Here is a 15,118-nt window from a genome sequence, read left to right as displayed (position 1 = left end):
TCAAGTGACTGTCTTTATGAATGGGTAATCATGAATCACTGACTCACTAGATTCGTTTAAAAACCCCCGTTCATTCATAAACGAAACACCGCGGTGTTTGAATGGAGATGGGGGTCCCTTACACGAGGGTGATCATGTTTGTGGTTTTGTGGCATCTGAAAGGTTAAATGCCCCGGCAATCTGATATCACACTATATTTATATGTTCTCATCTCTCATCTTATCTTAGACTCTGAGGAAGAGAAAAAGAAGGAGAAGAAGACCAAAAAGAGCGCTAAAGAGACTGACGCCCCTACAGCGAAGAAACACCCAGTAACTTACGTGTCTGATTCTGGTGAGGGAGTCAACAAATGCATTTCCACATGTATAATATAATGCTATGAGTCCATTAATATGACAGGTACTGTATATAATAAATTGTACTCGGATTCCGAATTTTTCCAGATTCGGATGATACATTTATGACTCTGAAAAAGACCAAGCGAAAAGAAAATGGAACCGCTAAAGGCAAGAAAGAATCCGATTCAGGAAAAGCGAAACAAGCAAAAGTCTCTTCCAGTAAATCCCCAACCAAATCCCCAAACACAGTCTCAAAGGGAGCGGCGAAGAGCTCTCAGCCCACCGTCTCCCCAAAGGTGGCACCGACCCCACCAAAACAGATGCCCACCTCAGTAATGGCCTTCTTTGGGAGCTCAAGTGTTCAGAGGTCAGAGAAGAAAATGGTGGCCAGTACCAGCACTAAGAGGAAGGCAGTGAGTAGAGAGAGTGTGAGTTAAAGTCTGTGTGTGTGCATGCTTAAAGTGTAGAAAAATTCATACTCATGGCTGTTCGGTCTTGTCCAGCCCACACAAGAAACTGAAGAGTCACTCAGTGATGAAGCCATTGCAAAACAACTTCAGATGGATGAAGACATGGAGGTTTGTTCAGGACACACGGCACATGTTTATATGCGCAATAAAGCTCCTATATTAATCGGAATTTGGTCATAGGAAAAAATTATTATATTATATGTTATTAAGTAATCAAGGACTTGAATGAGAATGAGTTGAATTATGATTCAGAATTGCTAAAAATGAAAATATCTGCATGAGATTTCCACAAGAACATGCTTTTTTAAAATGTATTTACTTTTTTTGGAATAAAGGCTTATCCAGAATATAAACTTTAAGGGGATAGTTCACCCAAGAATGAAAATGTTGTTGTCAGTTACTGACCCTCGTGTTGTTCAAACCTCTATCTTAGAAGAATGTTGGTAACCAAACAGTAGCCATTGACTTCCATTGTATTTTTTTTTCTTCCATACTATAGTATTTGGTTACCAACATTCTTCAGAATATCTTCTTTTGTGTTCTGCAGAAGAAAGAAACTCATATAGGTTTGGAACAACATGAGGGTGAGTAAATGTTTGGGTGAACTGTCTCTTTAATGGGAAAATTATGCATGTAAATGTGGTCGCTGTGTTTTATATCTAGTTCATTATCATGCAGAAATTGTTAATTTTCTATATGTGTGAACACATAAAGCAGAAGCTGTGTTTTTGTGTTAGTTGGAAAAGAAGATCCATGATGATGAGGAATTTGCAAGAACATTAGCCATGCTGGATGAAGCTCCCTTACCGAAAAAGGTTGGTGAGCAGAATTTGTGTCTTTAGTTTGTCTTAACACTACGTTGTCTTCTGATTTTAACATGCATGTTGATCATTTTGTCCTATCTATTAATTTATTCAAAATACATAAAAAATGCAATTTAGTTCCAATTTAAATATGTCTGGTATCAAAATGAAAAAAAAAAAAAAATCATTATTAAATGATTATTCATCATTTACTTCTTTTTTCTTAGAAAAAAAATTGTTTTAACAGGTTTACTATTTATGAATACTTGAAAAACGTGTCTCCACAGTCATGTGGCGCGGCCAACAAATTATTATGTTTTTTTTAAATCTCAGGCTCGGGTGGACTCTGTCTCCCCATCTAAGAGCAGCGCAAGTACCTCAGACACCAAACCCAAAAAGGACCCGTCCCCTAAAAAAAGTCCTGTGAAGACCAGCTCCAAACTGGCTCAGATGAAAAGGCGACAGGAAGAAGAGGAAGAGCAAAGGAAGAAAAACAGGGGTGAAAAACAAATGAAGATTTCTCCTAAGAAAGAGCCCATCTCTCCAACTAGCTCAGAGCGAGCAGCTACGCCCAAAACTGCAAGCGTTTCCACAGGAATGACAAAATCAAGGAATTTTTCCACCCCTAAAAGTGACGATGCACCCAGTAAAAACTCACCAACAAAACCAGAGGTATATCATTCGCATATGTTATATATTAATTTAGGAGTTAATATGTCAGTGTAATATTTTTAATTGTGTTGTTTAAGGGTCTAAGTTAAACGAGAGCACAAAATATTTGGTTTAATTTTTAATTTGTGTTTATATAATGCTTTTCACAATGTATGTTGTTTCAAAGCGAATTTACAAAAAAATATCAAAATAGGGCATTATGCTATTTTGCTTAGCTAGTGAGCAAACCAAAAGCTTCTCTTTCATTTCAGAATAAAAGTCCCGAGGACCTAGAGAAAAAACGGCCAAATTCATCAGCCTTCCGTAACTATTTGAACAGAGAAGGACCACGAGCTCTGGGGTCTAAAGATATCCCGCAGGTAAAAACACCTCAACGACTCGAAAGGCCTATCGTCTCATTGCTGTTTATGATTATCTTTAAGGAATCAAATTATACTCGTCCTTTAAACATGCTTGGACAATGTTCTGTGTATGTTTTAGGGAGCAGAGAACTGCCTGGAGGGTTGTGTGTTTGTGTTGACCGGTGTGTTAGAGTCTATGGAGAGGGATGACGCTAAGTCACTAATAGAGCGATATGGCGGGAAAGTCACAGGAAACGTCAGCCGTAAAACCACTTACCTTGTTCTGGGACGAGACAGCGGGGCCTCAAAGACTGAAAAGGTCCTATTTTTCTCAGCATGTCATTATTTCTCTTTATTCAAACATGAGTGTCGCTTAACCATGTTTATTTTTAATTTACCCTTTTAATTAAATTAAATGTAGTTTTTGTAACATAATGTGTTAAATTTTTACTCTTTAGGCGGAGAGTTTTGGTACTAAGATCATAAATGAAGATGAGCTGTTGAACCTCATAAGAACCAAACCAGGCAAGAAGTCTAAATACGAGATTGCGGCGGAGGCAGAGGTAAAGCAGCTCCCATCAACTCTCCTGTTCTTTTTTTTTTTCCTCAATTAATCGTTCAGCCCTATTTTAATGTTGCATGAAGTTGAATTAATTATTAGCTTTTCATCTACTCTAAAAACCCCAATTTGGGAAACCCCGGTTTCATTTTTATAGATGAAGAAATTACGATATTTCGAATTTTGGAATTTTACAGTAATTATTTTACACAAATTATTTTATTAAATGCTTAATTTATTATTTTATTGTAGAAGTACTGTATAGTATTTTGGGTTGCAAAGGGGTGAAAAATTTCCGGTAAATTTCCAGAAACGTTCCAAAAATCCCTGGAAGATTCCAAAAAAATCCTGGAAAGTTTCCAAAATGTCTGGAATGTTTCCGAAATTTACTGGAAATGTTCCACCTTTTTGCAACCCTAATAGTATTATTGCAGTATATTTCTTATTTTGTTTAATATTTTTATTCAATAATAATCACAATAAAAGAAATCATATTTTATAGTCATATTGTAGGGTTCAAAAACAGTGGGAATTTGAAGTTTAGGTTGAGTCTTGTAATACCCATACTCCCATTCTGAAAACCCAAGTTTTTCCCAAAACTTTCAGTCCTAAAAGAGTGTTCATACACAACAAAGTCTTCAGTGTAAAACCATTCTGAATTTTTTCATATTGAAATATATATTGCAGAAAAACGATTGTGCATACAAAATATGTCCATTTTTTGGAATTTGATTCATTTGACAAATTCTCTGTCTTATTTTCCATATCACAGAATAAATCCTCTAAAGCAAGGACTCCAGACTCTAGAGACAAACACACTCCTCCATCCAAGAAGGCCACACCACAAGGGCCCAGCCCCAACAAGAGAAGCCCTTCAGAGGGGAAGTCTAAGCCTGGCTCTGCTTCTAAATCTGGAACACTTGGCGCCTCTCGTTCAGAGGTCGAAAAGAGTTTGAGCTTTGATCGAACCAAGAGAGCATCCCCTGTATCCCACTCTACCCCTGAGAATGAGAGGAGCAGCCTGTTGTGGGTGGATAAGTACCGCCCCCGTAGTCTGAAGAACCTGATTGGGCAGCAGGGGGATCAGAGTTGTGCTAACAAGCTTCTACGTTGGTTACAGAACTGGCATAAACATCACAGCGGCAGTACAAAAGCACCATGTCAGTATTTAAAGTTTGCTCCTACTGTTTGTTGGCAGGCAGTGGATATTTGAATAGTTGACATATGATCATCGACTTCAAGATTTTAGCTTAAAAATATGGATTAGTGAATGTGTATATTATTTTTAGTCATATGTTTTGGTTTTGCACATTTTTTTTTTTCTGCACTAGTTAATTTAAAATTGTCGTAGAGTATGACTAGTGCTTTTTTTAAAAGTACTATTTTTCCATATAGTCTCTCAGTTAATATGATGTAATTGTATAAGATAAGAATTAGAAATGTTGTTTATGATGGGTTTGGATTGGGTGTTTGGAATGGCATACTACCATTATGCATCAATGACCTGCTACATTTTCCAAAGCATATATTATATATAACCAGAGTACAACGTTTCCCATAATGCAGTGCGCTTGACTTGACCATAAGCATATGCACCAGATTTTACTCTTTGCAGGAGCCTGTCTTTTATTTTTAATGGTGCAATACTGTTTCACATACAATGTTTTACTTGCTAGCATGTGGTTAGTAGTATATACTGTGTAGTATGCATACTAGTATGCCATTCCGACTATACTCGATGTGTTTTTTCTAATGCACTCTGGAGGCTAAAATTCCGTTTAACTAGTTTTCATTGTTTTTGGGAAGCAGCCAAATTCGGTAAGTTTGGAAGTAAAGATGACGGTTCTGGATTTAAGGCTGCATTGTTATCTGGGCCTCCTGGTGTTGGGAAGACCACTACTGCTGCTCTCGTCTGTGAGGTCCGTTCATTCTTACTCATATTTATATATAACTTAACATTTTGATTGACTATGTTTAACTTTATGTTTAAAGTGTTTAACATGGGATCCAGGATTAAATCATTAGTGAATGATTGTAAACATGGCGTGTCTGTTTTTAAAGTTTCACTGCATGGTTAATGCATTAATAGAGTTCCATATGTGCTTGTAGGAGTTGGGTTACAGCTACGTGGAGATGAATGCGAGCTGCACCCGCAGTAAGAACAGCTTGAAGGAAGTGATCGCAGAGTCACTCAACAACACCAGCATTAAGAACTTCTATACTGGTAATTAATAGCTAATTAATCAGGTAATCAGGCTTGGAGTTAAACTTCGGTGATTATAATGTAAACACTGTATGCTTCTGTGTTTAATGGCGTCAGGTGCATCTCAGACGGTGAGCAGTAAACATGTCCTCATAATGGACGAGGTGGACGGGATGGCAGGAAATGAAGACAGAGGAGGAATACAGGTAGACATTCAATTGCATTATCGCTCTTTACCAGAGGTGGTGCTCAAGGTGCAAAAATGGACTAGATGGTGTTTAAAAATCCTTATGGGTTCTTTAGCTATGTGTGCAATGGAGCATTAGCTTAATGATTACTGAATACTGCACAGTATTTATTGTATACTGTTTACATTTTTAAAATATCATCGTGTGTAACAGTTGCCATTGTTCCACAATAAATGTTTCAAACAGTATTATGCTACTTTTGTCACATGATCTCATCACATTGTCGACTGCAAGCTTCATTTTTGAGTGCAACACCGAAAATTCAATACATAACTGATGGATAGAACCTAGTCCTCGCCTTACTTTATTTTTATTTATTGATAATCCATTACACTCAATGTAATCACTCAAGCTCAGTTCTATTTCCATTTAATTCAGAGAGTGCAATCATGGTTATTTTGGGTAATAGAAGGTCAAGTCATTGCAAGGGGGGATACAGTAATCCATGCAATACGCTCTGTTGTATACTGTTTATTCTGAGCAAATTCTGTGCATAGAGTACATGTACATACTTTGTGCAATATGTAGACTAAAAGCCATTAAATGCGTGCCATTAAACTGGTACATGTGCACAGCAGTGTTTCCAGTGTCACTGGTTCTTGACTCTTGCCCTTTGACCCACACAGGAGATGATTGGTCTGATAAAACAGTCTAAGATTCCCATCATCTGCATGTGCAATGACCGCAATCATCAGAAGATCCGCTCCCTGGCCAACTACTGCTACGACCTGAGGTTTCAGAGACCCCGCGTTGAGCAGATCAAGGTGCTCACTGACATTTGACAAGATTGTCCCATTAAATCAGTGTTTTATATAAAAGACATCACTTTAATATTTTTGGCAGCAATGTGTTCACATGATCGGTGTCACATATGCTTCTCTACTTAGTGACCAAAAAATAGCGCAGAATCTAGTGCAGAACTTTACTTTGTTTTGTTTTTTGACACATTTATTTCCAGGTTTAAACATCCTAGGTTTTATTTTGTAGTAATAACAGTAAATTGTGCATAATTGCAAAGCCTAAATCTAACCCAAACCGTATATTTTTGTGTTTAATTACATTGTAACAAAGACACCTTAACGTAAACCATAAAAACATTTTTTTTTGTCAAGATCACTTATTGTGGTCAAAAATGTTTAAGCTTCCTCTTTGTCCAATCAGGGGGCTATGATGTCTATAGCTTTCAAAGAGGGTCTGAAGATCCCACCCCCGGCGCTTAATGAGGTCATCCTGGCGTCCAATCATGATATTCGTCAGGTATGACCTTAACAAACAAATCGGTGTCTACTCTATCAGTCTATATCAGTTTGGTGCTTATTATATTTCTGCTCCTAGGTACTGCATAATCTAAGCATGTGGTCAGCTAAAGACAAAGTCATGACCTATGACCAGGCCAAAGCTGATGCTAACAATGCTAGGAAGGACATGAAACTGGTATATGTGCACACTGTTAAATACATTATACAGTACACACACTGTACAAGCATTGGTGCATTGATGAGATGAGTAGGCTGTACTGAATGACACTATCTGCGTGTTTTGCACATATGCAGGGTCCATTTGATGTGTGTCGGAAGGTGTTTGCTTCAGGAGAGGAAAGCGCCCACATGACTTTGATTGACAAATCAGACCTTTTCTTCCATGATTACTCTTTAGCACCACTATTTGTTCAGGAAAACTACCTGCATGTCCGACCAGCCGCTGCAGGGTGAGTTTTAGACGTGCACACAAGGGCTGGGTGATTTTATATTTCAGTATTTTCCAAAGTTTTTACAATATTCAATATATATCTCAATATTTTGCATTTGCCCTTTGATAATTTAAAAGGTGATTGTTGCTTGTTCCCCATAAAAAAAGACACTCTAGATAGAACAGCTGTTGTTACAAAGTACATAAAAAATTTGCAAAATCAACAGTTAAAAAAATATATGTAGACATTAGTGACCACTTACTGCTCTTTACAGCATTAACACAATTTAAATTAATATTTAAGTACCAAAATAAAAATAAGAAAATGATAAAAAGTGCAATCTTCACCAACACTTTATTTTAGTGTCCTTGTTACACATCATACAGATACGTACTATAGTAATAACAGTAAATTGCGCATAATTTCAAGCAACTAACCCTAAGCCAAACCCTAATTCTGACTATAACCCTATAGTAAGTACATGTTTTTAATGAATATAATATTACTCATTACCTAACTGTATAATTACACTCTAACAAGAGCACCTTAAAATAAAGTGTAGCCCAATCTTCAATGAAAGTTGCCATTGCTAAAACAAAGAAAGTTCTTTGAAGAACAAAGAAACGAATAATTACACATTGCATAAAACAAATGGCAGGTCTATTGGTTTGCATAATGTACAGATGTATTTTGACACACAAAATTGACTTTTGACTGATAAAAATTAGCTTGCTGTCCTTAGAAAAAAAAAAGTTAACTTTTAACATGATCACAATTTTCCCTGATTTTGTCATCAGCAAAATTATTGCAATAATATCTTTAATATTCAATGTATTGACCAGCCCTAATGCGCAATAGCATTTGCATCTTGTAATTTGTGCACTATGTATTTATTTAATAAGTCTGTTCTAACTGCAGATGAAAGCATGATGGTATAATTGCGACATTTGATGTTTCTCAGGGGAAATCTGAAGAATCATTTGGTGTTGTTGAGTAAAACAGTGGACAGCATTTGCGATGGAGATTTAGTGGACAAACGGATCCGCTCCAGACAGGCATGGTCTCTGCTTCCCACACAGGTGACACGCTTTCCTGCCATTATCTTCTCATCAGTGTTGACCAACAAATCCTCAGTCAACAGTAGGGCTGCAGTTAATCGAATTTCGAAACGTGATTACAAAGCTGCAATTACTACCAAAAAAAAAAGTCTACTTACATTTTTCTGCATACTTAAGATGTGTGTTTTTTTTCCCACTCTGTAGGTTTATCTTAAGGGATTTTTTCCATTGTTTTAATTTTAGTTTTAGTATAACATTATAATACCATGCATATTTTAACTTTTTTTTATGTAAAGGAGAAACCAAACCAATGTATAGTTGACATTTGAGGCTTAATGCTATAGAAAAGCAATAAAAGTTTTTCAGTTAGAGTGTTTTCAGCTTATTTTCATATAAAAATATGGCATGCAGTTGCTTCAAACAATGGTGTAAAGCTATTGAAAACATCATTCAATGTAAATTGTGATAATCGTAATTAATAATCGCAATTATAATTTCAAGGGAATAATCAACAATTATGATTTTTGTCATAATCGTGCAGCCCTAGTCATCAGCTTTGATTGCTGTAGCAGCACTGAGATAATCAGGCCCTGAAGTGGCCATTTTCAAAATTACATTTTTGACGCAGAAACAAAAACTGATTTGTAACATATTACAAAATCTGTTCACATAGGTCAACTATTTTTCATAGATCAGTGAAAACAAGCCAAGGTATTACATAAATGTGACCCTGGACCACAAGCCCAGTCATAAGGGTCAATTTTTTTAAATTGAGATTTATACATCATCTGAAAGCTGAATAAATAAGCTTTCCATTGATGTATGGTTTGTTAGGATATAACAATATTCGGCTGAGATACAACTATTTGAAAATCTGGAATCTGAGGGTGCAAAAAAATCTAAATATTGAGAAAATCATCTTTAAAGTTGTCCAAATGAAGTTCTTAGCAATGCATTTTACTAATGATAATACATTTTTGATATATTTACGGTAAGAAGTTTAGAAAAAATCTTAATGGAACATGATCTTTACTTAATATCCTAATGATTTTTGGCATTAAAAAAAAAATCGATAATTTTGATCCATACAATGTAATTTTGGCTATTGCTACAAATTTACCCGTGCTACTTATGACTTTTGAATCTTTTTTTTTCTTCTCCCAGGCGATTTATGCGAGCGTGTTGCCGGGGGAACTGATGCGGGGTTATATGAGTCAGTTTCCGACCTTTCCCAGCTGGTTGGGCAAGTTCTCATCAGCTGGCAAACACAGCCGCATCATACAGGAGCTCGCTTCGCACATGAGCCTAAAGTGAGAAACGCACATAAACACTTTGTTCTCACACTCCCTTCCTCCATGTCTGACGTATGAAGTCTTTCAACCACATTTATGCTTCCCTAAAATCTTTCCTCTTTCTCACCCTGCAGGACGTTAAGCAGTAAGGAAGCAATAAATCTGGATTACCTGCCGTATTTGCGCTCAGCAGTATTAGAGCCTCTTCAGTCGCAGGGTTCAGAGGGAGCCAATCAGAGCGTGCAGCTCATGGATGATTATGACCTTATCAAAGAGGATGTTGATAACATGATGGAGATCAGCACGTGGGGCGGACAGCCGGATCCTTACTCTAAACTGGACTCCAAGGTGTGTGTGTGTGAAGAAACCGGTGGTCCGGTTGACAGTTCATTGCTTTGACAGATGCCTGCTCAGTCTCAGTTAATTGTGTTTTAACTGTAAAACATCTGGAGGTGCTGTAGGCCACACTTTATCCCCATCAGCTGTTTTTTCCTTTCTGCAGGTGAAAGCTGCGTTTACAAGAGCCTACAATAAGGAATCCCATCTTACGCCGTACTCTTTACAAGTGGTTAAGAAAAGCCGTACAGGTGCTGTTGACCCTGAGCTTATAGGAGAGCTTGACGGTGAATCTCAGTTTCAGGAAGAGGAAGAAGACAATGGGGTTACTGCAGATGCAATGATAAAGGTAGATATCAAAAGAGCAATTCAGCGGCTCTCGTTTCGACTGTCCGTGTTTTACAATCATGTTGACCTCAATAACATCTCATTTGCAAGGGCAAGTTCACCTAGAAATGCAAATTCTGTCATCAGTTACTCACCTACATGTTGTTTTAAACACATAATACTTTTCATCGTCGAAACACAAATGAAGATACATTTAACCTTCTGGTGGTGTTTGGTCTTTTTTTAACTGGGAAATTGTAAGTTTTTTTTTACTTCATGAGAATGGTACGAAACTTGGAAAAGGTTTTTGGCACAATAAAAAAAAAAAAAATCACAGACATGATTAGAAAAGGTTAAACAGTCCTGAGAAATATAGTCATACTTGTATTGTTGGAAAAGTATAGGAAGCGAGTTTCATCTAGTGGAGACGTTTGGTACTGCGCCCAAACAAAATCTTACTCAAAGCTCATTTTTTGAGATATCAACCTCAAATTTGGAAAACAACTTGTTTAGATTTATGGCTTTGATTTTCTTGCAGTTTTAGAGTAAACATGTTTTGGAAAATATAGATTTCATATCAAATTTTAAAGTATTTTTGTGCATTTTTCATAAAAAAATAAGCTTCTATAACTTTAAGCTTCACTTTTTTATTTTTTAACTTCAGTAATAATCTGCCAAGTTTCTTCTTTAAAAAGAGGCCAAAAGTCTGTGCTCCAGAGCATTCTAGATTTACGACAGTTTAAGTTGGACATTTTATTTTTAGGTCTATGCTTAAAAAGTGGTTAACGGGTAATGAATGGATCATGACTATTCCATAAATATAATTTAGTACCATAAAACCCCTAAAGATACAAATTATTAAATTTAAAAAATTGTCAAACGTAAAATATAGTACGTTAATTTTAATGAAATAAAAAGGTCATTTTTGACCACTACACAAACAACACCAGAGGGTTAATGAAACTTAAGAGATTTCTGTCCCTCCATCAAAAGTCAAAATGTTAAATAAATAGTTCACCCAAACCTGTGGTTTCCTTTTTTTTTTTTTTTTAATAATTACGTTTTTCCATACAGTTGTAAAGAATGGAGACTCCAGCTTTTAGCCACATAGGCCAAAGTTCAATAAAAGTTGTTCAAATGCCTCATTCTCTATATTGCAAATCTTCTGAAGCCACTGTGACCGGTTCACCAAGTCAGTGAGTTGAGAAACTTGAGAAACAGATCGGTTTCTTAAAGACATGGCTTCAAAAGAGTCATAATGGCTACTTTTATAATTTTGCATTATTTTTGAAGCTTGAAATCTTCAGTCCCTGTTTTTAATTGAAAAAGTGAAAGCTTGGAACAACATGAGGTGGAGTAAATGACAACCTTTTTTTATTTTGGGGTGAACTATCCCTTTAAACACTTATAGTTTTGCTGCAAACAGTAAAGTTTGTATTAGAATCTAAACCCACTGAATTCATACGGCCATCATTTTAAATCTACACGTTATTTGTGACATGCACGCTTGTTTATTAAATATTTTGGCCAATTTGATTATACTGTTGCATGTATGAATTCATTTCTGCAGAATTCCATATTTTGCCCCTAAATCAGCATAGAAAGTGCAGATACGGTCTGCACATTCAATTAGGTCCTACATATAGGCAGGATTTCATAAAAAATCATTCACAGTGCTACACCATTATTCACCTGATTTCTGTTTTTTCATTCTCACAGCAGAAGAAAGCCAAACCAGCAAAAGACGTCAAGCAAGAGAAACCAGGGGCTTCTGGGAAGGGGAAAGGCAGGGGTAAAGGAAAGGGAAAGGCAGTGAACTGAGATAAACATAGAAGGGAACGAGACAGAAATCCCTCCTCTCTCTCTCTCTCTGTTTTCACAAAGATGAATGACATCAGCTCTATAAACAGAACTTTTTTGTCTGCAAGTCATACTTGTGCACTTCCTGAAAGCCATCACTCAGCTTAAGCTGCTTTCAGCAGAGCGGACACCGCAGGGACCAGCAGCTGGGGGTGGACCACACATTTACACACAAGCTATTATATAGTTCACAATTCATCAAGCGGATCAGACTTAACACATGCATCATACTGTTAACATGGTGTTAAAGCTATATTCATCTCAAAGGTAAACAGAATTAAGGGCACTTAATGTGAAGAGGCTCACTGTACTCGTGACAAAGTACATGAGCATTTTAATATATTGGCTTCAGTTGTTCACAGTTAAACACACATACACACTCTGGATGACAACTGTACTTGCTGCATGTCAGCTAGCGACCACACGTGATGTAAATATGCGTCTGCCACATTAGCTTTTTTCACTTTGTTACTTTGAATACTTGCAGAAAAATATATATATATAAATAATCCCTTTCTTAGTGTTTTCTACGGCAGTACTTTTGGATACAGAGTAATAGTGTCTGATATTAGCCTGAAGATTATTCTGTAAATGACTAAATGTGTGCGATTTGAAAATTAAAATGAGAATTATGTCATAGAGATGTATTGTGTTTGCTTCTTATAATTCCCTCCATAGCTCATTCTGCTTGATGATGCAGATCAGAAGAATTGATCAGATGGTGGCGAACCAGAATGGTAAAAACAGCTAAATTATACTGTAATTGCTGTTATATATAAGGGTAAACAACTCACTACATAGCTAGGTTTTTTAAAAAGTTTTCATAATTGCAGTATTGCACTTTTAGCACTTAATTTGTAGTCTAACGTGAAGAATTTAATAGAGTTATTTACTGCAATGAAATAATTTATTTTGTATACGGGTACATTTACAGTAGAAAAAGAAAAATCTATGAGCTGATGAATATTGATTGTCATTCTAATAGACGCATGTAATGCCTCACAACATATACAGACATAATAATTAATACAGATATAATTGGGTTAGTCAGAAAATGCTCCTACATGTTAGTCTTGCTTTTTGCACGATTTATGACAACCTAAATGTGTAACTGAACCACACTTATAAATAATTATGCATAATTTGAGCTCTCAGTAGTAGCTAATATATATAAATTCAATAAAATCAATATTGTGGGGAAAAATAAGAAAGTGTTTTCGAGTTATATTTAGATTTAATTGAATATATTAATATTAATAATTATAATTTAAATAACTTGAAGTCATCCTGCAGTCCCTTTGGTTGAGAACCACTGGTTTAGCACTAGTCTCTATTGGCGTCTCCCACTTTTACACATTACTTTTGCAATTAGAAAAGAGTACATTTTGGGAGTTTTTTTTTTTTGCTTTTTGATAAATACAGCTTGTAGAATCTCCATCTGTGTCTGACAATCTGCTCCTTGAGGTCTATGCAAACCATCTGGACAGGACTGTGACATTATCAGCATGTTGGTGGTGTTTTTGAGAGTACGTGTAGAGTGACCGTCCCGCTGGTTTGTCTAAGGAGCTCGACAGCTTCAGAATGAGTGACACCCTGCAGACTCTGTCCGTTTACTTTCAGCAGCTGATCACCGTGACGCAGACGCCTGTCCTCCACCGCAGCTCCCTGTGGGAACAGAGCACTGTCACATACACAAACAGCGTTGCTTTCTCAGTCAGATCATTGCATGTCAGGGTGTGTTCATGCTACGATTCATGCAAACTGAATGAGTGTTTGGACACGTATTGATCTCTGTGGTGCACTGCAGTCAAGAGAGTTACTCAACTCACAGTTTTTAGCTTCAGCATCTTTCTTGTGTACCTTGGGAAATATGCTCTTGACATAGATTGGCAAGTCACCATGGGAACTGCCAAATCCTCCTATAATACTGAAGCCAAGCCCAGCAGCGCCACGTTCAAGAGTGATAGTCTGGAACTGAGGAGAACTTAAACACAAAAGACAAATAGAATTTAACCCTTTTTTCCCCTCACAGAGACGCCCTATTGGCAAACAGGGCAACGAGTAATCTCTTAATACAGTTAGAAAAATGAAAAAAGCAAGCATAACACTTCTATTGAACAGGGAGTCTGAAAGGTCTGTGTGCCTTGGAGAAGTCCTTTATCAGAGCTCTAGCGTGTAGAATTCTGCTGACTCTTAACGCCTCTACAGAACTGCATACGCAAACTTGCTCTGACATATCCATAAGCAGATGTTAAAAATGTGCACTTTTAATATATTTCATGGACTCATTGAAAGCAACGTTGTATGGAAGCCTGTTTCCAACACTGAATAAAAAATAAAAAAGGTAATTATTATTATCTCACAATTTTGACTTTTTCTCGCAATTACAAGTTTACATTTCGCAGTTCTTACTTTTTTCAGAAGTGTGAGATGTAAACTCACAAATGCAAGTTATAAAGTCAGAACTGTGTGATATAAAGTTGCAATTGCGTGTTATAAAGTCTTTAAAGGTATAAACTCAATTCTGACTTTTTTTCTTCAGAATTGCAATTGCGAGTTATAAAGTCAGAATTGTGAGATGCAATAAACAATAAACTTGCAATTGTAAGAAAATAAAGTATTTTATTCCTTAGAATTTGACTTTATAACTCGCAATTGTGAGTTTGGTAACACTTTAGAGAATGGAACACATTCACTATTAACAGAGTTTTCCCTCAATAAACTGCTAATTAGCTGCTTATTAATAGTTAGTAAGGTAGTTGTTAAGTTTAGGTATTGGGTGGGTTAAGGGATCTAGAACATGGTCATGCAGAATATGTGCTTTATAAGTACTAATAAACAGCCAATATGCTAGTCATATGCATGCTAATAAGCAACTAGTTAATGGTGAGAATTGGACCTTAAAATAAAGTGTTACCGCA

At 36.5% G+C, this 15,118-nt stretch overlaps 2 protein-coding genes across 2 annotated transcripts in view; one reads left to right on the top strand and one right to left on the bottom strand.

The window, feature by feature from the left end:
- LOC107700290 (replication factor C subunit 1-like) overlaps positions 1 to 13,033 on the top strand; it is a 16,257-nt gene extending 3,224 nt beyond the window's left edge. Inside the window, exons 4-24 of the mRNA XM_016501896.1 lie at positions 229 to 333; positions 444 to 751; positions 842 to 916; positions 1,546 to 1,623; positions 1,945 to 2,283; positions 2,535 to 2,642; positions 2,764 to 2,943; positions 3,083 to 3,187; positions 3,956 to 4,343; positions 4,993 to 5,102; positions 5,293 to 5,407; positions 5,504 to 5,592; positions 6,261 to 6,398; positions 6,796 to 6,891; positions 6,970 to 7,068; positions 7,188 to 7,342; positions 8,286 to 8,403; positions 9,547 to 9,692; positions 9,809 to 10,022; positions 10,177 to 10,359; positions 12,057 to 13,033. Of these exons, the coding sequence (XP_016357382.1) occupies positions 229 to 333; positions 444 to 751; positions 842 to 916; positions 1,546 to 1,623; positions 1,945 to 2,283; positions 2,535 to 2,642; positions 2,764 to 2,943; positions 3,083 to 3,187; positions 3,956 to 4,343; positions 4,993 to 5,102; positions 5,293 to 5,407; positions 5,504 to 5,592; positions 6,261 to 6,398; positions 6,796 to 6,891; positions 6,970 to 7,068; positions 7,188 to 7,342; positions 8,286 to 8,403; positions 9,547 to 9,692; positions 9,809 to 10,022; positions 10,177 to 10,359; positions 12,057 to 12,158 (3,251 nt within the window). The 3' untranslated portion in view covers positions 12,159 to 13,033. The remainder of the gene's footprint in view (positions 1 to 228; positions 334 to 443; positions 752 to 841; positions 917 to 1,545; positions 1,624 to 1,944; positions 2,284 to 2,534; positions 2,643 to 2,763; positions 2,944 to 3,082; positions 3,188 to 3,955; positions 4,344 to 4,992; positions 5,103 to 5,292; positions 5,408 to 5,503; positions 5,593 to 6,260; positions 6,399 to 6,795; positions 6,892 to 6,969; positions 7,069 to 7,187; positions 7,343 to 8,285; positions 8,404 to 9,546; positions 9,693 to 9,808; positions 10,023 to 10,176; positions 10,360 to 12,056) is intronic.
- Positions 13,034 to 13,451: 418 nt separating this feature from the next.
- LOC107700256 (multiple PDZ domain protein-like) overlaps positions 13,452 to 15,118 on the bottom strand; it is a 49,400-nt gene continuing 47,733 nt past the window's right edge. Inside the window, exons 43-44 of the mRNA XM_016501862.1 lie at positions 14,058 to 14,181; positions 13,452 to 13,862 (exon numbers count right to left, since the gene is read on the bottom strand). Of these exons, the coding sequence (XP_016357348.1) occupies positions 13,698 to 13,862; positions 14,058 to 14,181 (289 nt within the window). The 3' untranslated portion in view covers positions 13,452 to 13,697. The remainder of the gene's footprint in view (positions 13,863 to 14,057; positions 14,182 to 15,118) is intronic.

Source organism: Sinocyclocheilus anshuiensis, unplaced genomic scaffold (genome assembly GCF_001515605.1).
Source record: "Sinocyclocheilus anshuiensis isolate Anshui unplaced genomic scaffold, SAMN03320099.WGS_v1.1 scaffold326, whole genome shotgun sequence".
NCBI lineage: Eukaryota > Metazoa > Chordata > Actinopteri > Cypriniformes > Cyprinidae > Sinocyclocheilus > Sinocyclocheilus anshuiensis.
Note: the sequence above shows the minus strand (reverse complement) of the source record. Positions and strands in the feature narration are given on the sequence as shown.